We start from the raw sequence: 26,923 nt of genomic DNA, 5'->3' as shown, positions 1-26,923 counted from the left end.
CCCTATCCCCTCTCTCCCTCCCCTCTCTCTCCTCTCTTTCTCTCCCTCCCCTCTCTCTCCCTCTCCTCTCTCTCTCCTCTCTCTCTCCTCCCTCTATCTCTCTCCCTCCCCTATCCCCTCTCTCTCCTTCCCCTCTCTCTCTCTCTCTCTCCCCTCTCTCTCCCCTCTCTCTCCCTCCCTTCTCTCCCTCCCCTCTCTCTCTCCCTCCCCTCTCTCTCCCTCCTCTCTCTCCCTCCCCTCTCTCTCCCTCCCCCCTCTCTCTCTCTCCCCTCTCTCTCCTCTCTCTCTCCCCCCCTCTCTCTCCCCTCTCTCTCCCCTCTCTCTCCCTCCCCTCCCTTCTCTCTCTCCCTCCCCTCTCTCTCCCTCCTCTCTCTCCCTCCCCTCTCTCTCCCTCCTCTCTCTCCCTCCCCTCTCTCTCCCTCCTCTCTCTCCCTCCCCTCTCTCTCCCTCTCAGTGAAACAGTGGACGAGGATGATGACCTTTATGACTGTGTGGAGGATGAGGAGAATGAGGGGGATGAGATATATGAAGACCTGATGAGGGCCGATGAGCCATCGGAGACGGTGAGAGAACGGTCAATACTACCAGAGATGTGTTAACTCAGCTACGTTGTTTTCACACTTAAAGGATGGGGGCTGTTTCTACACTCGGGTTGTGTTTCGGTTGTGTTTTGGTTTTGTTATTGTTGTGTTATGGTTGTGTTTTGGTTGTGTTATGGTTGTGTTTTGGTTGTGTTATGGTTGTGTTATGGTTGTGTTAGGGTTGTGTTAGGGTTGTGTTATGGTTGTGTTTTGGTTGTGTTATGGTTGAGTTTTGGTTGTGTTATGGTTGTGTTATGGTTGTGTTATGGTTGTGTTTTGGTTGTGTTTTGGTTGTGTTATGGTTGTGTTAAGGTTGTGTTATGGTTGTGTTAAGGTTGTGTTATGGTTGTGTTATGGTTGTGTTTTGGTTGTGTTTTGGTTGTGTTTTGGTTGTGTTATGGTTGTGTTTTAGTTGTGTTTTGGTTGTGTTATGGTTGTGTTAAGGTTGTGTTTTTGGTTGTGTTATGGTTGTGTTAAGGTTGTGTAATTGTGGTTGTATTACTTTACAGCAGCAGCAGCAGAAGATGGAGGTGGATAAGAGAGAATGCTGCCTACAGGAAATCAGACAGACAGAGGAGAAATACACTGACACGCTGGAGTCCATATTACAGGTAGTACTCTTTCTCTCTGTCCTCCTTCTCTCTTTCTCTCTGTCCCTCCTTCTCTCTTTCTCTCTGTCCCCCTTCTCTCTTTCTCTGTCCCTCCTTCTCTCTTTCTCTGTCCCTCCTTCTCTCTTTCTCTGTCCTCCTTCTCTCTGTCCCTCCTCTCTTTCTCTGCTCTTCTCTCTTTCTCTCTGTGCTCCTTCTCTCTTTCTCTCTCTCCTCTCTCTTTCTCTCTAGCTTTCTTCTTCTCTCTCTCTCTAGCTCGCTCCTTCTCTCCCTCTCTCTGTCCCTCCTTCTCTGTCCCTCCTTCTCTGTCCCTCCTTCTCTCTCTCTTTCTCTCTGTCCCTCCTTCTCTCTTTTATCTCTCTCGCTCTGTCAAGCTCTCTTTTATCTCTCTCTCTCTCTCTCTCTCTCTCTCTCTCTCTCTCTCTCTCTCTCTCTCTCTCTCTCTCTCTCTCTCTCTCTCTCTCTCTCTCTCTCTCTCTCTCTCTCTCTCTCTCTCTCTCTCTCTCTCTCTCTCTCTCTCTCTCTCTCTCTCTCAAACTTAACTGTAACTCTCTCTGTGCGCGTAGCACTTTATGAAGCCCCTCCAGAAGTTCCTTCAGCCTCACGACATAGAGAGTATCTTCATCAACACGGCGGTATGGCATTCTCTTCTTCCTCCTGTACATAGTATTAGTATACACACTGACTATACCAAACATTAAGAACACCTTTCTAATGATATGGAGGTGCCCTTTGACCTCAGAACAGCCTCAGTTCGGCACGGACACTGCAAGGTGTTGAAAGCTGTTCCACAGGGATGCTGGTCCATGTTGACTCCAATGCTTCCCACAGTTGTGTCAAGTTGGCTGCATGTCCTTTGGGTGGTGGAACATTCTTGATACACACAGGAAACTGTTGAGTGTGAAAAATCCAGCAGCGTTGCAGTTCTTGACACAAACCGGTGCGCCTGTCACCTACTACACTACCTATACCACACCTACTGCCATACCCCATACCTACTACCATACCCTGTTCAAAGGCACTTACATCTTTTGTCTTGACCATTCACCCTCTGAACGTCACACAAACACAATCCATGTCACAATTGTCTCAAGGCTTTAAACATCCTTCTTTAACCCGTCCCCTCCCCTTCATCTACACTGACTGAACATCAATACGGGATCATTCACCTGGATTCACCTGGTCAGTCATGGAAAGAACAGGTGTTCCTAATGTTTTGTATAGTGACTGTAGAGAGAAGTCATTATCTCCATAGTTGTGTGTGTATGTACAGGGTAAACTGTGTGTATGTACAGGGTAAACTGTGTGTATGTACAGGGTAAACTGTGTGTATGTACAGGGTAAACTGTGTGTATGTACAGGGTAAACTGTGTGTATGTACAGGGTAAACTGTGTGTATGTACAGGGTAAACTGTGTGTGTACAGGGTAAACTGTGTATGTACAGGGTAAACTGTGTGTATGTACAGGGTAAACTGTGTGTGTGTACAGGGTAAACTGTGTGTGTGTACAGGGTAAACTGTGTGTATGTACAGGGTAAACTGTGTATGTACAGGGTAAACTGTGTGTGTACAGGGTAAACTGTGTGTGTACAGGGTAAACTGTGTGTATGTACAGGGTAAACTGTGTGTATGTACAGGGTAAACTGTGTGTGTACAGGGTAAACTGTGTATGTACAGGGTAAACTGTGTGAATGTACAGGGTAAACTGTGTATGTACAGGGTAAACTGTGTATGTACAGGGTAAACTGTGTGTGTGTACAGGGTAAACTGTGTGTATGTACAGGGTAAACTGTGTATGTACAGGGTAAACTGTGTGTGTACAGGATAAACTGTGTGTGTGTACAGGGTAAACTGTGTGTATGTACAGGGTAAACTGTGTGTGTGTACAGGGTAAACTGTGTGTGTACAGGGTAAACTGTGTGTATGTACAGGGTAAACTGTGTATGTACAGGGTAAACTGTGTATGTACAGGGTAAACTGTGTGTATGTACAGGGTAAACTGTGTGTATGTACAGGGTAAACTGTGTATGTACAGGGTAAACTGTGTGTGTACAGGATAAACTGTGTGTGTGTACAGGGTAAACTGTGTGTATGTACAGGGTAAACTGTGTGTGTGTACAGGGTAAACTGTGTGTATGTACAGGGTAAACTGTGTGTATGTACAGGGTAAACTGTGTGTGTGTACAGGGCAAACTGTGTGTATGTACAGGGTAAACTGTGTGTGTGTACAGGGTAAACGGTGTGTATGTACAGGGTAAACTGTGTGTATGTACAGGGTAAACTGTGTGTGTGTACAGGGTAAACTGTGTGTGTGTACAGGGTAAACTGTGTGTGTGTACAGGGTAAACTGTGTGTGTGTACAGGGTAAACTCTGTGTTTGTACAGGGTAAACTGTGTGTATGTACAGGGTAAACTGTGTGTGTACAGGGTAAACTGTGTGTGAGACAGCCCCCAACATATGAAGTCATAATTTCCTCCTCCTCCCCCTCTTACACCCCCCCTCTCTACCTCTTCCCTCTCTCTCTCTACCTCCTTCCCCTCTTACCCCCCTCTCTCTCGCTCTCTCTACCTCCTCCCTCTCTCTCTCTACCTCCTCCCTCTCTCTCTCTACATCTTCCCTCTCTCTCTACCTCCCTCTCTCTCTCTCTCTCTACCTCCTCCCCTCCCTCTCTCCTCTCTCTCTCTACCTCCTCCCCTTCTTACCCCTCTCTCTCTCTACCTCCTCCCCCCTCTCTCTCTCTCCTCCCCTCCCTCTCTCCTCTCTGTAGGACCTGGCTGTAACCCATCGCAGTCTGCTGGGGGAGATCCAGACTTCTATCTTAACCCTGAATGCCGAGAACCTTTACCAGGTCTTCATCAACTACAAAGAGAGGTAGAGAAATGCTCCGTTATCAGCACGGCAAATCTGAAACGCTTGATTATAAAGGGATTTAAGGGCTGGAAAGATTGTGTAAAATGATTATAAACTGGCTGGTTCCAGTCCTGTATGCTGATTGGCTGACAGTCATGGTATATCAGACCGTATACCACAGGTATGACAAAACATTTGTTTTTACTGCTTTAATTACGTTGGTAACCAGTTTATAATAGTAATAAGGCTCCTCGGGGGTTTGTGATAAATGGCCAATATACCACGGCTAAGGGCTGTATTCAGGCACTCTGCGTTGCGTCGTGCTTAAGAACAGCCCTTAGCCTTCGTATATTGGCCATATACCGGACCCTGTCGGCCTTATTGCTGAAATATATCTCTCTCTCCCAGGTTGTTGCCGTATGGGCGGTACTGCAGCCAGGTGGAAGCAGCTACTAAACACCTGGACAAGATGTCCGCCATGAAGGAAGGAGTCAGAATGAAACTAGAGGTGAGAACAGTGGTGGATACATCTCTGAAGTAGCTTATTCTCTTTAATTTACACTGAACTGATCTCCTCTCCCCCCCCCCCCCCTCTTCCTCTCCTCTCCTCTCTAGGAGTGCTCTAAGAGGGCTAACAGTGGCAGGTTCTCTCTGCGTGATCTACTCATGGTTCCCATGCAGAGAGTCCTCAAATACCACCTACTGCTCCAGGTACACAACGTGTGTGTGTCTGTGTCTCTGTGTGTGTGTGTGTGTGTGTTTTATTAACACACATGTGGCCTAAATGCATCACTGTTAATAGTGTAATGTGATTACCAGGAGCTGGTGAAACACACCTCTAGCACTACAGAGAAAGAAAACCTCCGGACAGCGCTAGACGCCATGAGAGTGAGTTGACCTTCCTCTTCCAGACTTTACTGACACTAACAGGACAAGCATGAGGTCCTCTTCCAGACTTTACTGATACTAACAGGACAAGCATGAGGTCCTCTTCCAGACTTTACTGATACTAACAGGACAAGCATGAGGTCCTCTTCCAGACTTTACTGACACTAACAGGACAAGCATGAGGTCCTCTTCCAGACTTTACTGACACTAACAGGACAAGCATGAGGTCCTCTTCCAGACTTTACTGACACTAACAGGACAAGCATGAGGTCCTCTTCCAGACTTTACTGACACTAACAGGACAAGCATGAGGTCCTCTTCCAGACTTTACTGACACTAACAGGACAAGCATGAGGTCCTCTTCCAGACTTTACTGATACTAACAGGACAAGCATGAGGTCCTCTTCCAGACTTTACTGACACTAACAGGACAAGCATGAGGTCCTCTTCCAGACTTTACTGATACTAACAGGACAAGCATGAGGTCCTCTTCCAGACTTTACTGATACTAACAGGACAAGCATGAGGTCCTCTTCCAGACTTTACTGACACTAACAGGACAAGCATGAGGTCCTCTTCCAGACTTTACTGATACTAACAGGACAAGCATGAGGTCCTCTTCCAGACTTTACTGATACTAACAGGACAAGCATGAGGTCCTCTTCCAGACTTTACTGATACTAACAGGACAAGCATGAGGTCCTCTTCCAGACTTTACTGACACTAACAGGACAAGCATGAGGTCCTCTTCCAGACTTTACTGACACTAACAGGACAAGCATGAGGTCCTCTTCCAGACTTTACTGATACTAACAGGACAAGCATGAGGTCCTCTTCCAGACTTTACTGACACTAACAGGACAAGCATGAGGTCCTCTTCCAGACTTTACTGACACTAACAGGACAAGCATGAGGTCCTCTTCCAGACTTTACTGACACTAACAGGACAAGCATGAGGTCCTCTTCCAGACTTTACTGACACTAACAGGACAAGCATGAGGTCCTCTTCCAGACTTTACTGATACTAACAGGACAAGCATGAGGTCCTCTTCCAGACTTTACTGATACTAACAGGACAAGCATGAGGTCCTCTTCCAGACTTTACTGATACTAACAGGACAAGCATGAGGTCCTCTTCCAGACTTTACTGATACTAACAGGACAAGCATGAGGTCCTCTTCCAGACTTTACTGACACTAACAGGACAAGCATGAGGTCCTCTTCCAGACTTTACTGACACTAACAGGACAAGCATGAGGTCCTCTTCCAGACTTTACTGACACTAACAGGACAAGCATGAGGTCCTCTTCCAGACTTTACTGATACTAACAGGACAAGCATGAGGTCCTCTTCCAGACTTTACTGATACTAACAGGACAAGCATGAGGTCCTCTTCCAGACTTTACTGATACTAACAGGACAAGCATGAGGTCCTCTTCCAGACTTTACTGATACTAACAGGACAAGCATGAGGTCCTCTTCCAGACTTTACTGACACTAACAGGACAAGCATGAGGTCCTCTTCCAGACTTTACTGATACTAACAGGACAAGCATGAGGTCCTCTTCCAGACTTTACTGACACTAACAGGACAAGCATGAGGTCCTCTTCCAGACTTTACTGATACTAACAGGACAAGCATGAGGTCCTCTTCCAGACTTTACTGACACTAACAGGACAAGCATGAGGTCCTCTTCCAGACTTTACTGACACTAACAGGACAAGCATGAGGTCCTCTTCCAGACTTTACTGATACTAACAGGACAAGCATGAGGTCCTCTTCCAGACTTTACTGACACTAACAGGACAAGCATGAGGTCCTCTTCCAGACTTTACTGACACTAACAGGACAAGCATGAGGTCCTCTTCCAGACTTTACTGACACTAACAGGACAAGCATGAGGTCCTCTTCCAGACTTTACTGATACTAACAGGACAAGCATGAGGTCCTCTTCCAGACTTTACTGATACTAACAGGACAAGCATGAGGTCCTCTTCCAGACTTTACTGATACTAACAGGACAAGCATGAGGTCCTCTTCCAGACTTTACTGACACTAACAGGACAAGCATGAGGTCCTCTTCCAGACTTTACTGATACTAACAGGACAAGCATGAGGTCCTCTTCCAGACTTTACTGATACTAACAGGACAAGCATGAGGTCCTCTTCCAGACTTTACTGACACTAACAGGACAAGCATGAGGTCCTCTTCCAGACTTTACTGACACTAACAGGACAAGCATGAGGTCCTCTTCCAGACTTTACTGATACTAACAGGACAAGCATGAGGTCCTCTTCCAGACTTTACTGACACTAACAGGACAAGCATGAGGTCCTCTTCCAGACTTTACTGACACTAACACGACAAGCATGAGGTCCTCTTCCAGACTTTACTGATACTAACAGGACAAGCATGAGGTCCTCTTCCAGACTTTACTGACACTAACAGGACAAGCATGAGGTCCTCTTCCAGACTTTACTGATACTAACAGGACAAGCATGAGGTCCTCTTCCAGACTTTACTGACACTAACAGGACAAGCATGAGGTCCTCTTCCAGACTTTACTGATACTAACAGGACAAGCATGAGGTCCTCTTCCAGACTTTACTGACACTAACAGGACAAGCATGAGGTCCTCTTCCAGACTTTACTGATACTAACAGGACAAGCATGAGGTCCTCTTCCAGACTTTACTGATACTAACAGGACAAGCATGAGGTCCTCTTCCAGACTTTACTGATACTAACAGGACAAGCATGAGGTCCTCTTCCAGACTTTACTGATACTAACAGGACAAGCATGAGGTCCTCTTCCAGACTTTACTGATACTAACAGGACAAGCATGAGGTCCTCTTCCAGACTTTACTGATACTAACAGGACAAGCATGAGGTCCTCTTCCAGACTTTACTGATACTAACAGGACAAGCATGAGGTCCTCTTCCAGACTTTACTGACACTAACAGGACAAGCATGAGGTCCTCTTCCAGACTTTACTGACACTAACAGGACAAGCATGAGGTCCTCTTCCAGACTTTACTGACACTAACAGGACAAGCATGAGGTCCTCTTCCAGACTTTACTGACACTAACAGGACAAGCATGAGGTCCTCTTCCAGACTTTACTGACACTAACAGGACAAGCATGAGGTCCTCTTCCAGACTTTACTGATACTAACAGGACAAGCATGAGGTCCTCTTCCAGACTTTACTGATACTAACAGGACAAGCATGAGGTCCTCTTCCAGACTTTACTGACACTAACAGGACAAGCATGAGGTCCTCTTCCAGACTTTACTGACACTAACAGGACAAGCATGAGGTCCTCTTCCAGACTTTACTGACACTAACAGGACAAGCATGAGGTCCTCTTCCAGACTTTACTGATACTAACAGGACAAGCATGAGGTCCTCTTCCAGACTTTACTGATACTAACAGGACAAGCATGACACAAACATGCACCGAGCTGAGTACTGAGCTGTTTTTCTCTGTTTGTGCGTGCGTTCATTTGTACCTGTGTGTGTGTGTGTGCGTGCGTTCATTTGTACCTGTGTGTGTGTGTGTGTGTGTGTGTGTGTTCATTTGTACCTGTGTGTGTGTGTGTGCGTGCGTTCATTTGTACCTGTGTGTGTGTGTGTGTGTGTTCATTTGTACATGTGTGTGTGTGTGTGCGTGCGTTCATTTGTACCTGTGTGTGTGTGTGTGTGTGTTCATTTGTACCTGTGTGTGTGTGTGCGTGCGTTCATCTGTACCTGTGTGTGTGTGTGTGTGTGTGCGTGCGTTCATCTGTACCTGTGTGTGTGTGTGTGTGTGTGCGTGTGTTCATTTGTACCTGTGTGTGTGTGTGTGCGTGTGTTCATCTGTACCTGTGTGTGTGTGTGTGCGTGCGTTCATTTGTACCTGTGTGTGTGTGTGTGCGTGCGTTCATCTGTACCTGTGTGTGTGTGTGTGCGTGTGTTCATTTGTACCTGTGTGTGTGTGTGTGCGTGTGTTCATCTGTACCTGTGTGTGTGTGTGTGTGCGTGCGTTCATCTGTACCTGTGTGTGTGTGTGTGTGCGTGTGTTCATCTGTACCTGTGTGTGTGTGTGTGCGTGTGTTCATCTGTACCTGTGTGTGTGTGTGCGTGCGTTCATCTGTACCTGTGTGTGTGTGTTCCAGGACCTGGCTCAGTGTGTGAACGAGGTAAAGCGAGACAACGAGATCATCAAACAGATCACCACCTTCCAGTTGTCTATAGAGAACATGACTCAGTCTCTGGCTCTGTTCGGACGACCCAAGATAGATGGAGAACTGAAGATCAGCTCCTCAGAGAAGAAGTCCAAACAGGACAGGTGTGTGGGGGGGTCACACTGTGTGTCAGTGTGTATGTGGGGGGGGGGGTCACACTGTGTGTGTGTGGGGGGGTGGGGGTCACATTGTGTGTCAGTGTGTGTGTGTGTGTGTGGGGGGGGGGGGGGGGGAGCTGTGTGTGTGTCACAGTGTGTGTTAGTCTGTGTGTGGGGGGGGGGGGGGCGCTGTGTGTGTGTTACAGTGTGTGTTAGTCTGTGTGTTAGTCAGTGTGTGTGGGTGGGGGAGGGGTCACAGTGTGTGTCAGTGTGTGTGTGTGTCACAGTATGTGTTAGTCTGTATGTGTGTGTGTCACAGTGTGTGTTAGTCTGTGTGTGTGTGTGTGTGGGGGGGGGTCACAGTTTGTGTCAGTGTGGGGGGGGGGGGAGCTGTGTGTGTGTCACAGTGTGTGTTAGTCTGTGAGAGGGGGGGGGGGGGGCTGTGAGTGTGAGGTCTGTATTGTTGTTTTACTACGTTGTGTGTGTGTGTGTGTGTGTGTGTGTGTGTGTGTGTGTGTGTGTGTGTGTGTGTGTGTGTGTGTGTGTGTGTGTGTGTCAGGTATGCGTTCCTGTTTGACAAGGCGATGCTAGTGTGTAAGAAGAAGAGTGGAGAGACGATGGAACTGAAGGAGATTATAGACCTGCAGAACTACCAGCTACGAGACGAGACCACCGGGGAGAAGGACAGCAAGAAGGTAGTAAATCTGCTCTTCCTCTTCTCTTCTCTGCTCTTCCTCTTCTCTTCTCGTCTTCTCCTCCTCCTCTTCTCTGCTCTTCCTCTTCTCTTCCTTCTCTTCTCGTCTTCTCCTCCTCCTCTTCTCTGCTCTTCCTCTTCTCTTCCTCTTCTCTTCTCGTCTTCTCCTCCTCCTCTTCTCTGCTCTTCCTCTTCTCTTCCTTCTCTTCTCGTCTTCTCCTCCTCCTCTTCTCTGCTCTTCCTCTTCTCTTCCTTCTCTTCTCGTCTTCTCCTCCTCCTCTTCTCTGCTCTTCCTCTTCTCTTCCTTCTCTTCTCGTCTTCTCCTCCTTCTCTTCTCTTCTCTCCTCACATTTTGTACTAAACTTATCCCGTGTGTGTGTGTGTGTGTGTGTGTGTGTGTGTGTGTGTGTGTGTGTGTGTGTGTGTGTGTGTGTGTGTGTGTGTGTGTGTGTGTGTGTGTGTGTGTGTGTGTGTGTGTGTGTGTGTGTAGTGGTCACATTTTTTCCTGCTTATAGACTGTTATGGGAAGTCAGGATACGACCTGTTCTTCAAGACCAGAGATCTCAAGAAGAAATGGCTGGAGCAGTTTGAGATGGCCCTGTGAGTCATACAATACTGCATGGATGGAGGGAAGGATTGGTGCATGGAGGGAGGGATTGGTGCATGGATTGGTGGATGGATGGATGGAGGGAGGGATTGGTGCATGGATTGGTGGATAGATGGATGGAGGGAGGGATTGGTGCATGGAGGGAGGGATTGGTGCATGGAGGGAGGGATTGGTGGATGGATTGGTGCATGGAGGGAGGGATTGGTGCATGGAGGGAGGGAGGGAGGGATTGGTGCATGGAGGGAGGGATTGGTGCATGGAGGGAGGGAGGGATTGGTGGATGGATTGGTGCATGGAGGGAGGGATTGGTGCATGGAGGGAGGGAGGGAGGGATTGGTGCATGGAGGGAGGGATTGGTGGATGGAGGGAGGGAGGGATGGAAGGAGGGATGGATGGATGGAGGGAGGGATGGATGGATGGATGGATGGAGAATGGAAGGGATTGGTGCATGGAGGGAGGGATTGGTTCATGGATTGGTGGATGGAGGGAGGGATTGGTTCATAGATTGGTGCATGGAGGGAGGGATTGGTTCATGGATTGGTGGATGGATGGAGGGATTGGTTCATAGATTGGTGGATGGAGGGAGGGATTGGTTCATGGATTGGTGGATGGAGGGAGGGATTGGTTCATGGATTGGTGGATGGAGGGAGGGATTGGTTCATGGATTGGTGGATGGATGGAGGGATTGGTTCATGGATTGGTTCATGGATGGAGGGAGGGATTGGTTCATGGATTGGTGGATGGAGGGAGGGAGGGATTGGTTCATGGACAGACTGACTGATAGATTGATTTATTTGGTTGGTTGATTGTTTGATGGGCAGGTCCAACATGTGTCCAGAGAACTGTACTGCCAACAATCATGACTTCCAGATGCACTGCTTTGAAGATACCACCTCCTGCAAGGCCTGCTGTATGCTCCTCAGGTATACACGCACACACACACACACGCACACACACACACACACACACACACACACACACACACACACACACACACACACACACACACACACACACACACAGACACACACACACACACACACACACACACACACATAAAAGCTCCTCAGATCCACAAAAAGTTCTACAGCTGCACCATCGAGAGCATCTTGACTGGCTGCATCACCGCCTGGTATGGCAACTGCTCGGCCTCCGACCGCAAGGCACGACAGAGGGTCCTGCCATTCAGGACCTCTATACCAGGCGGTGTCAGAGGAAGGCCCTAAACATGTTCAGATTCCAGCAACCCAAGTCATAGACTGTTCTCTCAGCTACTGCACGGCAGGCGGTACCGATGCACCAACTCTGGAACCAACAAGGCCCTGAACAGATTCTACCCCCAAGCCATAAGACTGCTAAATAGTTAAATAGTACTCTTCATACAGACAGATAGATAGATAGATTGACTTCTCACAATCTCTCTCCTCTCTCTCTCTATACTCCCTCCCTCTTCCTCTCTCTGTCTCTCTCTCTCTCCTTCCTTCTCTCTCTATACTCCCTCCCTCCCTCCTCTCTCTCTGTCTCTCTCAGGGGGATATTCTTCCAGGGGTATCGTTGTAGTCGTTGCAGAATGGCCGCTCATAAAGAATGTCTGGGAAGAGTACCAGGCTGCGGACGCAACTCAGGTAGTACCACTAAAGTGTGTGTGTGTGTGTTTTCTTTGCCTGTATGTTTTCTGCAGGTGTGTGTAGTGTGTGTGTGTGTGTGTGTGTGTGTGTGTGTGTGTGTGTGTGTGTGTGTGTGTGTGTGTGTGTGTGTTTTCTTTGCCTGTATGTTTTCTGCAGGTGTGTGTGTGTGTATGTTTTCTGCAGGTGTGTGTGTGTGTGTGTTTTCTGCAGGTGTGTGTGTGTGTGTTTTCTGCAGGTGTGTGTGTGTGTGTGTTTTCTGCAGGTGTGTGTGTGTGTGTGTATGTTTTCTGCAGGTGTGTGTGTGTGTGTGTGTGTGTGTGTGTGTGTGTGTGTGTGTGTGTGTGTGTGTGTGTGTGTGTGTTTTCTTTGCCTGTATGTTTTCTGCAGGTGTGTGTAGTGTTGTACACTCAGCTGTGTTGTGGTTTGTATTTCAGAACACTCAGCGACCGTGAAGAAGGTAAGGCTCCTTTCAGAGGCTCTTTATTTGGCAGCGTGTCACTATAGTACTGAGTAATGACTGTGTGAGCTAGGAACATTTTACGGCAGGAACTTGTACAGCTGAGGGGTGTGTTCTACAAAGCAGGGTCAATAGCCGGCTAACCTGCCTACATGTTCTGAAATAACAGATGTATTGTGGGGATGGAAAAAAGGGATACTTGGTCAGTTGAACCAATTAATGCATTCAACCCAAATGTGTCTTGTGCATTTAACCCCGCCCCTCTGAACCAGAGAGGTTGCTGGGGGGGGCGGGGTCTTAATCGTCATCCTGGTGACCAGCTTGAATTGCCTCTCACTTCTCTCTCTCTCTCTCAATTCAATGGGTTTAGGAAACATGGTCTAATTGAGTCAACAACCAAAAAAGACAAACTTAAGTGAAGCTTTCTTAGTGACAAACAAAGAGGTGTAATGAGTTCCTACTAAATAATATGTCTCATTAAGCTTACTTCATTATTCAATGTCTTACTGCATCAGAGATGGCGTACACAGACGTTGTGGCTTTACAATGTCTTACTGCATCAGAGATGGCGTACACAGACGTTGTGGCTTTACAATGTCTTACTGCATCAGAGATGGCGTACACAGACGTTGTGGCTTTACAATGTCTTACTGCATCAGAGATGGCGTACACAGACGTTGTGGCTTTACAATGTCTTACTGCATCAGAGATGGCGTACACAGACGTTGTGGCTTTACAATGTCTTACTGCATCAGAGATGGCGTACACAGACGTTGTGGCTTTACAATGTCTTACTGCATCAGAGATGGCGTACACAGACGTTGTGGCTTTACAATGTCTTACTGCATCAGAGATGGCGTACACAGACGTTGTGGCTTTACAGCCTTCTTCAGTGTGTACAGGAGGTTCAATTTTATTTGAATTCAAAACAGCATTTGTAAAGATCAACAGATGAGCAGCAGCTGGTTCTAATCAGGGTTGACCCTCATCGGCCAATCAGGACCTGTATGCAAATTAGTCACAAAAAAGATACAGAATTATAGGGTATGAGAGGTGGGCACGAAAGACAACTCACAGATCAATCGCCCCCCAGGTGTCTGCTCACCTAAACACATCACATCAATTCATGAGGAAGTTCATTCCACCTCTTTGTCTGTCTGAAGTCACAGGGTTTTTACTCAGCAGCCAAGCTACTGGCAGAGTGACATGGCTCCCTTCTGATCAGCTTTCTTAATGAACCAGAACATCTAGAGTTGTTTATCAACGTTAGCTGGCTAACTCATTGATCCTGCTTTGTAGTACACCCCTATGGAGTGTGTTGTCTCTTCTAGTTGGTTGTATATCTGTGAGTCTGTTCTAATGGGTTGTATATCTGTGATCTGTGAGTCTGTTCTAGAGGGTTGTATATCTGTGATCTGAGTCTCTTCTAGTGGGTTGTATATCTGTGATCTGTGAGTCTCTTTTAGTGGGTTGTATATCTGTGATCTGAGAATCTTTTCTAGTGGGTTGTATATCTGTGACCTGTCTGTTCTACAGGGTTGTATATCTGTGATCTGTGAGTCTGTTCTAGTGAGTTGTATATCTGTGACCTGTCTTGTTCCTACAGAATCAGAATAAGAAGTCAGCATCTCACAGACCAGCCAGTACAGGTGAGGATCCCGGAAGTAGAGTAACATTATAGAACTGAATCAAGTTGGGATTAGATTAGAATGGGAACGTTTTTAACTGAACTCAATTCAATTCAAATCAAGTGGCTTTATCGTCATGGGAAACATATGTTAACATTGGGAGCCAGCAGCATACCACCCTGCATACCACTACTGGCTTGCTTCTGAAGCTAAGCAGGGTTGGTCCTGGTCAGTCCCTGGATGGGAGACCAGATGCTGCTGGAAGTGGTGTTGGAGGGCTAGTAGGAGGCACTCTTTCCTCTGGTCTAAGAAATATCCCAATGCCCCAGGGCAGTGATTGGGGACACTGCCCTGTGTAGGGTGCCGTCTTTCGGATGGGACGTTAAACGGGTGTCCTGACTCTCTGAGGTCATTAAAGATCCCATGGCACTTATCGTAAGAGTAGGGGTGTTAACCCTGGTGTCCTGGCTAAATTCCCAATCTGGCCCTCAAACAATCATGGTCACCTAATAATCCCCAGTTTACAATTGGCTCATTCATCCCCTTCCTCTCCCCTGTAACTATTCCCCAGGTCGTTGCTGCAAATGAGAACGTGTTCTCAGTCAACTTACCTGGTAAAATAACGATAAATAAATAATAAATAAACATTGTCAAAGCAAGTGAAGTAGATAATAAACAAATAAAAAATTAACAGTAAACATTACACTCACAAGTTTCAAAGAAATATACACATTTCACATGTCATATGTCTATGTACAGTGTTGTAATGATGTACAAATGGTTAAAGTACAAAAGGGAAAAGAAATAAGCATAAATATGAGTTGTATTTACAATGGTGTTTGTTCTTCACTGGTTGCCCTTTTCTTGTGGCAACAGGTCACAAATCTTGCTGCTGTGATGCACACTGTGGAATTTCACCCAGTAGATATGGGAGTTTATCAAAATTGGATTTGTTTTTAAAATTCTTTGTGGGTCTGTGTAATCTGAGGGAAATATGTGTCTCTAATATGCTCATACATTTGGCAGGAGGTTAGGAAGTGCAGCTCAGTTTCCACCTCATTTTGTGGACAGTGAGCACATAGCCTGTCTTCTCTTGAGAGCCATGTCTGCCTACGGCGGCCTTTCTCAATAGCAAGGCTATGCTCACTGAGTCTGTACATAGTCAAAGCTTTCCTTAAGTTTGGGTCAGTCACAGTGGTCAGGTATTCTGCCACTGTGTACTCTCTGTTTAGGGCCAAATAGCATTCTAGTTTGCTCTGTTTTTTTGTTAATTCTTTCCATTGTGTCAAGTAATTATCTTTTTGTTTTCTCATGATTTGGTTGGGTCAAAATGTGTTGCTGTCCTGGGGCTCTGTGGGGTGTGTTTGTGAACAGAGCCCCAGGACTAGCTTGCTTAGGGGACTCTTCTCCAGGTTCATCTCTCTGTAGGTGATGGCTTTGTTATGGAAGGTTTGGGAATCGCTTCCTTTTAGGTGGTTGTAGAATTAAACAAATTATCTTTCTCTCTTTCTCTCTCTCAGGCTTTCCTAAAATGGAGGTGTGTCAGGAGTACTATGGTTTGCCTCCGCCCCCTGTAGCGTTCGGCCAACCACTGCACCTCTCCATGGGTGATGTCATCGAACTGACAAGAGCCGATGCCGAACTAACGTGGTGGGAGGTGAAACACTCACACACGCACATGCACACACACACACGATGCAGGCAGAGCATGCTTCCTGTAGTGTGAGTGTGTAGGAGGGTGGAGATACCCTCTCTCTCTCTCTCTCTGGCATCGCTCTCTCTCTCTCTCTCTCTCTCTCTCTCTCTCTCTCTCTCTCTCTCTCTCTCTCTCTCTCTCTCTCTCTCTCTCTGGCATCGCTCTCTCTCTCTCTCTCTCTCTCTCTCTGGCATCGCTCTCTCTCTCTCTCTCTCTCTCTCTCTCTCTCTCTCTCTCTCTCTCTCTCTCTCTCTCTCTCTCTCTCATTTAATACAACTTTCCAACAAGGCCTATTATTCCTCTCAGTAATTCCTAGCGTATTATTGAGTAATACACCCTTGTAACATGTACTTTGTAGTAAATCATTTCTGTACAATAATGTGCTCCAGGAAGCACTGTAAGACACCGTGTTGTTCTAGTCGTCTGATTGGTCTGCTGTGTGTGTCACTCAGGGAAAGAACGTGATGATTGGTCAGATGGGTTGGTTCCCCTGCAGTAAGGTCCAGCCCTTCATCTCTGTGAGTAGCGCTGACTTTAAACAGTGATCTGGGAGTAAGTCCGGGACTCAATCCGACCGGTGGGTTAGAGGCATCTTGGTTACACATGGATCATCACCAGTGGAAATATTCCATGTTATAGGTTTAGGTGACACCGTGTCTGGTATTGATAGAAATACCTACATGTTGTTGATTACACATGCCATGTTATAGGTTTAGGTGACACCGTGTCTGGTATTGATAGAAATACCTACATGTTGTTGATTACACATGCCATGTTATAGGTTTAGGTGACACCGTGTCTGGTATTGATAGAAATACCAACATGTTGTTGATTACACATGCCATGTTATAGGTTTAGGTGACACCGTGTCTGGTATTGATAGAAATACCGCGCTTCAGGAAGCATGGGTTGTGTTCTCAAACTGTCTGACCTCTTTCCCCAGAGATCAACTCCTGACCTATCTGACTTCCTATGGTGAGTAATGATACCATTCTATTTACACCTGGTATCACTCATACCGATGTACTAGATGTGTACCACCTGGTATCACTCATACTGATGTTCTAGATGTGTACCACCTGGTATCACTCATACCGATGTTCTAGATATGCACCACCTTGTATCACTCATACCGATGTTCTAGATGTGTACCACCTGGTATTACTTATACTGATGTTCTAGATATGCACCACCTGGTATCACTCATACCGATGTTCTAGATATGCACCACCTGGTATCACTCATACCAATGTTCTAGATGTGTACCACCCGGTATCACTCATACCGATGTTCTAGATGTGTACCACCTGGTATCACTCATACCGAAGTTCAAGATATGCACCACCTGGTATCACTCTTACCGATGTTCTAGATATGCACCACCTGGTATCACTCATACCGATGTTCTAGATATGCACCACCTGGTATCACTCATACCGATGTTCTAGATATGCACCACCTGGTATCACTCATACCGATGTTCTAGATATGCACCACCTGGTATCACTCTTACCGATGTTCTAGATATGCACCACCTGGTATCACTCATACCGATGTTCTAGATATGCACCACCTGGTATCACTCATACCGATGTTCTAGATATGCACCACCTGGTATCACTCATACCGATGTTCTAGATGTGTACCACCTGGTATCACTCATACCGATGTTCTAGATGTGTACCACCTGGTATCACTCATACCGATGTTCTAGATATGTACTACCTGCAATCTTAGAAAAAAGGGTTCCAAAAGGGTTCCTATGGGGAGCAGGAGAACCTTTTTTGGTTCCAGGTCGAACCTACCTGGAACCAAAAATAATTCTTCAAAGGTTTCTCCTATGGGGACAGCCAAAGAACCCTTTTAGGTTCTAGATATCACCTTTTTTCTAAGAGTGTGGTATCACTGCAGGGTTCTAGGTTTGGAAGTGTTCTGTGTTTGAAAATAGTTATTGATAGCAATCATGGGAAAGGTTTTGTACTGTTCTAACGTAACTGCAATGGGTTCTAGGTTTGGTCATTTAAGTGATTTGGGTTCTAGGTTTGCGGGGAACATGGACCGGTCAGCGGCGAAGAACCTCCTGATTTCACGGTCGGACGGAACGTTTCTGGTCCGCCAGAAAGACGGAGGAGAGTTCGCAATCAGCCTCAAGTGAGCCCGCCTCCTTGCTGGCCAATCAGAAAGGCGCTGTCTGTCAGCTGGCAATCTTCCTATTTCACACACATATTCTTACTCTCTCTCACACACACGCTGATTCTCATTCACTCTGTCTCCTCCAGGTTTAACATGGACATCAGACACATCAAGATCACGTCAACAGAAGGCCTCTACCGCATCAACGAGAAGAAAGCATTCAAAGGATTAATCGTACGTCATTCCCCTTCTCATCTCTCTGTCTACCCTCCTCATCTCTCTCCCTCTTCCTCTCATCTCTGTCTACCCTCCTCATCTCTCTCCCTCTTCCTCTCATCTCTGTCTACCCTCCTCATGTCTCTCTCCCTCTTCCTCTCATCTCTCTGTCTACCCTCCTCATCTCTCTCCCTCTTCCTCTCATCTCTGTCTACCCTCCTCATCTCTCTCCCTCTTCCTCTCATCTCTGTCTACCCTCCTCATGTCTCTCTCCCTCTTCATGTCTCTCTCCCTCTTCCTCTCATCTCTCTGTCTACCCTCCTCATGTCTCTCTCCCTCTTCCTCTCATCTCTCTGTCTACCCTCCTCATCTCTCTCCCTCTTCCTCTCATCTCTGTCTACCCTCCTCATCTCTCTCCCTCTTCCTCTCATCTCTGTCTACCCTCCTCATGTCTCTCTCCCTCTTCATGTCTCTCTCCCTCTTCCTCTCATCTCTCTGTCTACCCTCCTCGTCTCTCTCCCTCTTCCTCTCATCTCTCTGTCTACCCTCCTCGTCTCTCTCCCTCTTCCTCTCATCTCTCTGTCTACCCTCCTCATCTCTCTCCCTCTTCCTCTCATCTCTGTCTACCCTCCTCGTCTCTCTCCCCCTTCCTCTCATCTCTCTGTCTACCCTCCTCATCTCTCTTCCTCTCATCTCTGTCTACCCTCCTCGTCTCTCTCCCTCTTCCTCTCATCTCTCTACCTCTCATCCCTTTTTCTTCTTCTTTTGTAAATATAAATATAAAAAACGTTTTACTTTTCTTTTTTGTAAAGCACGTTGGATCTTCATCTCTCTCCCCTCCCCCATCTCTCGCTTCATCTCTCTCCCCTCCCCCATATCTCTCTCTCTCCCCTCCCCCCATCTCTCCCTATCTCTCTCTCCTCCCCCATCTCTCCCTCTCTCTCTCCCCCATTTCTCTCTCTCTCCTCTCCCCCATATCTCTCTCTCTCCCCTCACCCCATCTCTCCCTATCTCTCTCCCCTCCCCCATCCCTCCCCATCTCTCTCTCCCCTCCCCATCCCTCCCCATCTCTCTCTCCCCTCCCCCATCCCTCCCCATCTCTCTCTCTCTCCCCTCCCCATCCCTCCCCATCTCTCTCTCCCCTCCCCAATCCTTCCCCATCTCTCTCTCCCCTCCCCCATCCCTCCCCATCTCTCTCTCCCTCTCTCTCTCCCCTCCCTCATCCCTCTGTTAGGAGATGGTTCAGTTCTACCAGCAACATTCACTGAAGGAGTATTTTAAGGATGTGGACACCACCCTCCAGACCCCCTTCAACCAGCCTGAACAGAGTGATACACCCTTCAACACACCCTCCCCAGGTACACAAACACACACCACCCTCCAGACCCCCTTCAACCAGCCTGAACAGAGTGACACACTCTTCAACACACCCTCCCCAGGTACACACACAGACACACACACAAACACTCAAGACTTCCTACAAACCTCAACTTATTTCCTTCCATAACCTCAAATATAAGTACTCTCAAATACTGTATGTTTCAACACACACACAGCCACGCTCACCTCTCTCCCGCTCCCTCCCTCTCTCTCTCCCCCTCGCTCTCTCCCACTCACCTCTCTCCCTCTCTCCTGTAGGTGGCAGTATGCGTTCGTTCAGCACAGCTAGGGCCAGGTATGACTTCTCAGCCAGAGACCGTACAGAGCTGTCTCTGAGAGAAGGAGACACAGTCAAAGTCCTGTCTAAGAAGGCTCACAATGGATGGTGGAAAGGAGAGGTCTATGGACGAGTGAGGACCAACACACACCGTCACACACACAGTACACACACACACACACACACAATCAACACATTCACATGCAGCACATGCAGTAGGATCATCACACATATACCTGTCAACATGTATGGAATCATGTAGTAACAAAAAAAAGTGTTAAACAAATAGTAATCACCCTTTGCCTTAATGACAGCTTTGCACACTCTTGGCATTCTCTCAACCAGCTTCACCTCGAATGCTTTTCCAACACACGAATTGTTGAAGGTCTCTCACACACACTCCTCTCTCTGTCTGTAGGTCTGTTCCCAGCTAACTCCTGTCTCTCTGCCTGTAGGTCGGTCTGTTCCCAGCTAACTCCTCTCTCTCTGTCTGTAGGTCTGTTCCCAGCTAACTCTTGTCTCTCTGCCTGTAGGTCGGTCTGTTCCCAGCTAACTCCTCTCTCTCTGTCTGTAGGTCGGTTTGTTCCCAGCTAACTCCTGTCTCTCTGTCTGTAGGTCGGTCTGTTCACAGCTAACTCCTGTCTCTCTGTCTGTAGGTCGGTCTGTTCCCAGCTAACTCCTGTCTCTCTGTCTGTAGGTCGGTCTGTTCCCAGCTAACTCCTCTCTCTCTGTCTGTAGGTCGGTCTGTTCCCAGCTAACTCCTGTCTCTCTGTCTGTAGGTCGGTCTGTTCACAGCTAACTCCTGTCTCTCTGTCTGTAGGTCGGTCTGTTCCCAGCTAACTATGTAGAAGAGGATTACTCTGAATACTGCTGATGTCGCCTCACATCTCCACCTGTGTGACTCCTGCTGATGTCGCCTCACTGTCACACCTTCACCTGTGTGTGAAAGAGACAGTGTGTCCCAATTCAATCCCTACCCCCTCCCTTGGCCCTAACCTGTGCAGTCAAAAATGTGATTTTTACCGTTTGTTTTTTCAACAATATTTCCACACTATGAGGTCGAAATAACACTCTGAAATTGTAGAAAAAATTATGATAATGTCCTTGTAGCATTTAGAAAACAATGCTTGTAATTTGGTCAGGTGGGATGGAGATTTTGGCCCACAGCATGACATCACAATCTGATCCCATTTTTCTGACCAATGACCAGTCATCTTTTATTTGCATATGTATCCTCCTACTTTGAAGGGGTAAGCAGGTTAGGCTCTAGTGCAGGGATGGGCAACTCCAGTCCCACTGTTTCCCGAGCAAACACAGCTGATTAAACTGACTGTATTCTGAACTGAAGATCATGATCATTGCATTACTGCAGTCAGGTGTCTTAGCTGGGGCTGAAGCTGGACCAATCAGGCCCCCGAGGACTGGAGCTGTCCACCTCTGCTCTAGAGTCTAGACAATCCTATCTGCCAATCGGGGCTGTGTATGTAAATATATTTAAATTTCTATCAACACGCCGACACGATCAGACTGAGCATTCCAATGGCAAAAGGAGGCTCAGGGAACTAAATTATTAAACATTTGAAGTTATTTTCATGAAATAAACACAGCGATTTATTAGACATCCAATGATGATTTAAAATTGAAAAGACTGCGTAGAGACGTTAAATGTTTGCCTAGATCTGCAAGATAGAGGCAATATGGTGGAAGCTTTACCACTACCATAGAGAATGATAGAGGCCTCTAGTGGCCAAAAGGTTGTATTAGCATGGGGCATTGAGGGCTTCCACCATTTTAATGTAGTCAACTGGAGGGGCCTTCCAACTTCATTGGCTGATCCCTCCTGGTGACCCTGTTGGGAGTCATGTGCAACCCGGGTCATCAGGAGGTATCAGCCAATTGTGAAGAAGAAAATGGACTACTTCAAAATGGCCTCAATGGCACAGACACGATGGGGCCTCTTTCCTTCTCTATGACCCGCCCTCCACACGGTTACAGCCCCTTCAGACATGTTAACGTCGAGACACCCCTGGCTTCCTCCTATGTGTAGAACTCAATGCACCGGTTCAATGTTTCTGCTGTGAATAAAACCTCTGACTTACCATGTGGTCTGTCTCTGTCATGTTAACATTGTATATAGTTAAAGAGCGAATGCCTTTAAAAAGCAACAAATCCCTTTGAAAACAGACATGAGTCAGTTGTTCTGGTGTCTAAATGGACTACAAAGTGTAGGATCATTATGGTCATAAAGTCAGGCTTGTCTAAGACGTAGTGTCACGATTGGTAAATGAAGGTTGGGTTTTGATTTGACAATGACCCGTTTGCCCACTAACATGGGGTGAACCGCTGCGGTGATTGCTCTCTATCCAGCAGCATAGATAGACCTGCCCAGCAGCCCGACTTTGTTTACTTAAGACAACACGTCACAATTTTTTGTTTGCTAAGAAATACTGCACCAAACACCTTCATGTAAAATTGTGCAACTAAAACATCCCCAGCAAAAATTAACAAAATACAGACTTTTTGAGTTGCCTTCAATTAATTCTGAGGAAGTGAAATAGGCTTCCGTGTATACAGCATCTCATGGGGGACAAACGTCATTAAAACCAAACGCGTAATCGGCCAGGAAACAACTCCCAAGACTGAATCTCGTTTTTCAAACGAGCAACAGAAAAAAAAAACGTGCCAATCGGCGTGTTCAGTATTTAAACATACTCTGAAATGACGTTGCCACGAGCAGCACCGCAGCGGAGACGAGCGAGATGGAAGTCTTGTCTCTCAGACAATCACACAGAGCAACGGTCTCTCCACCATTACGACGCGGGAGCCACGGGATCAAAACAGCAGAGAAGTTCAGCCTCCCGCTTCAACGGTCTTAGTTGATGCGGAAATTCACCCACTATGCCGTTTACTTTGTGAATGTACGCCACATTACTGAGTCTACCTTTAATATCGTTGCAGTTAATATTGTCTAATATTCAGAGGTTCTGTCCCAAATGGCATCATTACAGAGTCTGGTCTATAGTAGTACACTATGAAGGGAATAGGGTACCTAAACAGAACAGAGTCTGGTCTATAGTAGTACACTATGAAGGGAATAGGGTACCGTGTGGGACACTCCCAGATAATCAGGCCAGTTAGAGATGGAGACAAATTAAGCTAATATAAATATTTGCTTTTATTTCCAAACAATATCAAAACATTTCATCACTAGAACATTGTCAATGTCTTCCGCAAACCCTGATCCAATGATCAACAAACTCAAGCCTTGTTATTAAATAGAATTGTGTGGTGTGTGTGTGTCTGGTGTGAGTCCTCAGTCTTCTACTGGTAGTACAGCTCCAGGTTCTGCCCATCATGGATCTCATCTGCAGACAGGTGAGTTGAGGAGGACAACAGTGGTGGTGATCAGTAGTCCCACACAAACACCATCCATATGCACAGTGTGTGTGTGTCAAATGTCTCGAGTTGCACAACCAAATCATTTCCCTGGGTTTCCCCTCAATATAATGACCTAAACCAGGAAACTCCTCACTTTCAAGGCAACACTTCACCAACAGCATTTCTCAATAACAAAAACTTTGCTTACATTTAGAAACCCACTCCGACAACAACCATCAGATAAAGTGAGGCGGAGGAGACATTACAATGTTGCTGTACGTTTCTCTCTCTCCTTACTATATCTAACAGTAGCAAAACCTGGAAGGAAAGCAGACATGTTGGCTCAGTTTCGCCCAGTTTACAGATTCCTCCCTGGTCAGAGTGAAACTGTTGTTCTAAGGGCTCAATGGTTTTCTATTTCCTCTTGGTTAAAACCAACTGTTTTAGCGTTCTTCGTCGTGAATGTTGTTCTGGAGGCAGCTCTGCAGTGGTCACTAGCTGGCACAGCCACAAAGTCATCCAATTAGGTTTTACACTGTTGAACCTCATGCCTAACGCTAATTTAAACACCAAAAAGCACATTATTGTAAAAAAGCATGAAAACAATATAGCCACGTTTGACTTTGCAGCTGCTCTATCTAAGAGGAAATGGCCCAGTTGTGCCTCCAGGACGAGACTCACGACAATAAAACGCCACCCTGTTGTCAAATAGTGACACTGCACTTCTGAGGGCTCGAAAAGGATACAGTCTCCCAGAGACACGTGGTCCTTGAATATGGTGTACCTGAGAGGAGAAAAACAGGAAGTCACAGAGGAACAACACAGTCTAGACCAGGTTCCTTCCTGAACCTTGAATATGGTGTACCTGAGAGGAGAAAACAGGAAGTCACAGAGGAACAACACAGTCTAGACCAGGTTCCTTCCTGAACCTTGAATATGGTGTACCTGAGAGGAGAAAACAGGAAGTCACAGAGGAACAACACAGTCTAGACCAGGTTCCTTCCTGAACGTTTCAGATAGAAATGACACGATTCCTTATTCTACATGTCACAGAGGCTTGTTAGTTCTGCACAATACATTTCTACCTTAATATTCTAAAACGTTACCCTGGATACAAATGCAGTCTACACAGAGAACAGTCTGAATAACCCATGAGGAAGAGAAGGGAAGTGACTCGTCACTGGTTCGTAGGCTAGGGACTGTTCATTTTTTCCTCACCATTTCTTGAGTACGATCTTGTCCCACCGTGTGCCTGTTTGGGCAGCGATGAGCTTCTTCAGGTCTCCTATAGTGTCTTCTGAGCTGGAAAGGGTTAAGGCTGTACACTTAACACTGATAGAACGACATGTTGGTGTAGTGGGTCTATGCCTGCAACCCTCTGAAGGTTCAGCATCTACAGACATCTATATAACCATAACCCTCTAAAAGGGTCTGTAGTCATTTAACCTTTAGTTTGTTGAAAGTTATTTATTGCTGATATGAAAGATACATTCCTTATGTTTCCAAAACCATTTCGCACGATGTGTTTTAACGTTCAGAACGAGCGTCTGGGATAAAAAAAAGAGTATGTGGACACCTGCTCGTCGAACATCTCATTCCAAAATCTTGGTCATTAATATGGAGTTGGTCCCCCTTTTGCTGCTATAACAGCCTCCACTCTTCTGGGAAGGCTTTCCACTAGATGTTAGAATATAGCTGAGGGGACTTGCTTCCATTCAACCACAAGAGCATTAGTGAGGTCAGGCACTGATGTTGGGCAATTAGTCGGCGTTCCAATTCATCCCACAGGTGTTTCGATGGGGGTTGAGGTCAGGGCTCTGTGCAGGCCAGTCAAGTTCTTCCAAAACAATCTCAACAAACAATTTTTGTATGGATCTCGTTGTGCACGGGGGCATTGTCATGCTGAAACAGGAGAGGGCCTTCCCAAAACTGTTGAGACAAAGTTGGAAACACAGAATCGTCTAGAATGTCATTGTATGCTGTAGAGTTAAGTTTTCCCTTCACTGGAACTAAGAGGCGCGAACCATGAAAAACAGCCCCAGACCATGACATCCACCTCCACCAAACTTTACAGTTGGCACTATGCATTGGGGCAGGTAGCATTCTCCTGGCATCTGCCAAACTCAGATTAGTCCGTCGGACTGCCAGAAAATGCATTTCCACTGCTCCGGGTCCAATGGCGGCCAGCTTTACACCAATCCAGCCAACGCTTGGCATTGCGCATGGGAATCTTAGGCTCGTGTGTGGCTGCTCGGCCATGGAAACCCATTTCATGAAGCTCCTGACGAACAGTTCTTGTGCTGACGTTGCTTCCCGATGCAGTTTGGAATTCGGTAGTGAGTGTTGCAACCGAGGACAGACACTTTTTACACGCTGCAGCGGTTCCGTTCTGTGAGCTTGTGTGGCTTACCACTTCACGACTGAGCCGTTGTTGCTCCTAGACGTTTCCACTTCACAATAACAGCACTTTCAGTTGACTGGGGCAGCTCTAGCAGGGCAGAAAGTTGACAAACTGACTTGTTGGAAAGGTGGCTTCCTATGACGGTGCCACTTTGAAAGTCATTGAGCTCTTCAGTAAGGCCATTTTACTGCCGATGTTTGTCTATGGAGAATGCATGGCTGTGCGCTCAATTTTATACACCTGTCAGCAACGGGTGTGGCTGAAATAGCCGAATCCACTCATTTGAAGGGGTGTCCACATACTATTGTAACAGTGTATGTTACTATCGCCAATAGGCGCTAAATCAGTTGGCGTCTATGACTGGCGTAGGCTGGTCTGTGATGGAAGACTAGCTATTGAACTTGCATGCTGGTCACCTTTGTAAAAGGATACTTGCACTTCACCCGGACCTTCTTGCCCAGCCGGTCATTGCAAACCACCTCAATCATCCTGATCCGCAGAGAGAGAGACCGGGAGAGTTGATTGAGACAGCAGTACAGCATGACACCGTGAGCATACGATAACACTATTTTCACGCCACTTCGATACATTCGTGACTTTTTCGTAGCAGGTTAGAATTTAAAACGGGTTAGGATAATTAACATAGTCGGTTAAGACGGGTTAGCGAAAATGCTCTCCTAACCTGCTAAGAAAATCCTTTCGTATCGAAGTGGCGTGAAACAGCATGCAGTTTAGCTAACTAGCGGACGTTAGTTGGTTACACAAGTGATGATTACAATACAAGGATGATGTTCCAGTTGCTTGTCATTCCAACTCCAATAATGTAATGTTACTTAGCAGCTAACACAATAGCTAGGACAATAAACGTTGTCATATGGAGTTGGCTAATGTTAGCAGAGCTAGTTAGCGCTTCATCAACAACCACTGAAGATTTCGAACAAAAAAAATAAAGCATTACGTCTTAGATATTGAAGTTTCCTCACGTGTTTATTGGTCTATACCATTGATAAAAGCTCGTATAAGTACAGATATTACCTTATTGATCGCTAGTCGTTCACAAAATGTTAGCGACAATCAGAATCGCTTCAGCCTGCGTAGTCGTAAAGCGTTCCGCTTTGTGTACAACGAGAAAATGCACCAATGAAACATCTAAACGGATGATTGACATTGCTA

At 46.5% G+C, this 26,923-nt stretch overlaps 2 protein-coding genes across 4 annotated transcripts in view; one reads left to right on the top strand and one right to left on the bottom strand.

The window, feature by feature from the left end:
* Positions 1 to 22,069, top strand: part of LOC129835497 (proto-oncogene vav-like) — a 92,742-nt gene extending 70,673 nt beyond the window's left edge. The window contains exons 8-29 of one of the 2 annotated variants that reach the window (XM_055901151.1): positions 455 to 563; positions 1,091 to 1,192; positions 1,756 to 1,824; positions 3,958 to 4,061; positions 4,449 to 4,548; positions 4,656 to 4,751; positions 4,860 to 4,928; positions 9,089 to 9,261; positions 9,815 to 9,950; positions 10,440 to 10,549; positions 11,378 to 11,479; positions 12,087 to 12,181; positions 12,619 to 12,641; positions 14,248 to 14,290; positions 15,790 to 15,926; positions 16,418 to 16,483; positions 16,909 to 16,940; positions 18,006 to 18,116; positions 18,245 to 18,332; positions 19,549 to 19,753; positions 19,953 to 20,104; positions 20,792 to 22,069. In XM_055901151.1, the coding sequence (XP_055757126.1) occupies positions 455 to 563; positions 1,091 to 1,192; positions 1,756 to 1,824; positions 3,958 to 4,061; positions 4,449 to 4,548; positions 4,656 to 4,751; positions 4,860 to 4,928; positions 9,089 to 9,261; positions 9,815 to 9,950; positions 10,440 to 10,549; positions 11,378 to 11,479; positions 12,087 to 12,181; positions 12,619 to 12,641; positions 14,248 to 14,290; positions 15,790 to 15,926; positions 16,418 to 16,483; positions 16,909 to 16,940; positions 18,006 to 18,116; positions 18,245 to 18,332; positions 19,549 to 19,753; positions 19,953 to 20,104; positions 20,792 to 20,845 (2,176 nt within the window). In that variant the 3' untranslated portion in view covers positions 20,846 to 22,069. The other variant, XM_055901160.1, reaches the window with a different exon arrangement.
* A 1,053-nt stretch (positions 22,070 to 23,122) lies between these two features.
* On the bottom strand, positions 23,123 to 26,893 carry ubl5 (ubiquitin like 5). Of its 2 annotated transcripts, XM_055901226.1 has the most exons (5): positions 26,786 to 26,893; positions 26,183 to 26,239; positions 24,568 to 24,651; positions 24,096 to 24,133; positions 23,123 to 23,336 (listed from the first exon to the last, which is right to left on the bottom strand). In XM_055901226.1, the coding sequence occupies exons 2-5, from the start codon at positions 26,236 to 26,238 to the stop codon at positions 23,293 to 23,295; spliced, it is 222 nt and encodes a 73-aa protein (XP_055757201.1). In that variant the 5' UTR covers position 26,239; positions 26,786 to 26,893; the 3' UTR covers positions 23,123 to 23,292. The 2 variants fall into 2 exon arrangements, with proteins under 2 accessions (XP_055757201.1, XP_055757195.1); XM_055901220.1 differs by lacking the exons at positions 23,123 to 23,336; positions 24,096 to 24,133 and adding an exon at positions 24,140 to 24,294.
* Positions 26,894 to 26,923: the final 30 nt, after the last annotated feature.

This window comes from Salvelinus fontinalis, chromosome 3 (assembly GCF_029448725.1).
Source record: "Salvelinus fontinalis isolate EN_2023a chromosome 3, ASM2944872v1, whole genome shotgun sequence".
NCBI classification, from domain to species: Eukaryota; Metazoa; Chordata; class Actinopteri; order Salmoniformes; family Salmonidae; genus Salvelinus; species Salvelinus fontinalis.
Note: the sequence above shows the minus strand (reverse complement) of the source record. Positions and strands in the feature narration are given on the sequence as shown.

What these genes read in the sequence shown, in the direction of transcription:
- ubl5 (XM_055901220.1), bottom strand. Translation starts at nt 26,238, where the DNA reads ATGATTGAGGTGGTTTGCAATGACCGGCTGGGCAAGAAGGTCCGGGTG. An exon ending in AAGGTCCGGGTGAAGTGCAA is followed by an intron (nt 24,652 to 26,182) that starts GTATCCTTTTAC and finishes AACCCTTTCCAG; the next exon opens with CTCAGAAGACACTATAGGAG. An exon ending in AAGATCGTACTCAAGAAATG is followed by an intron (nt 24,295 to 24,567) that starts GTGAGGAAAAAA and finishes TTCTCCTCTCAG; the next exon opens with GTACACCATATTCAAGGTTC.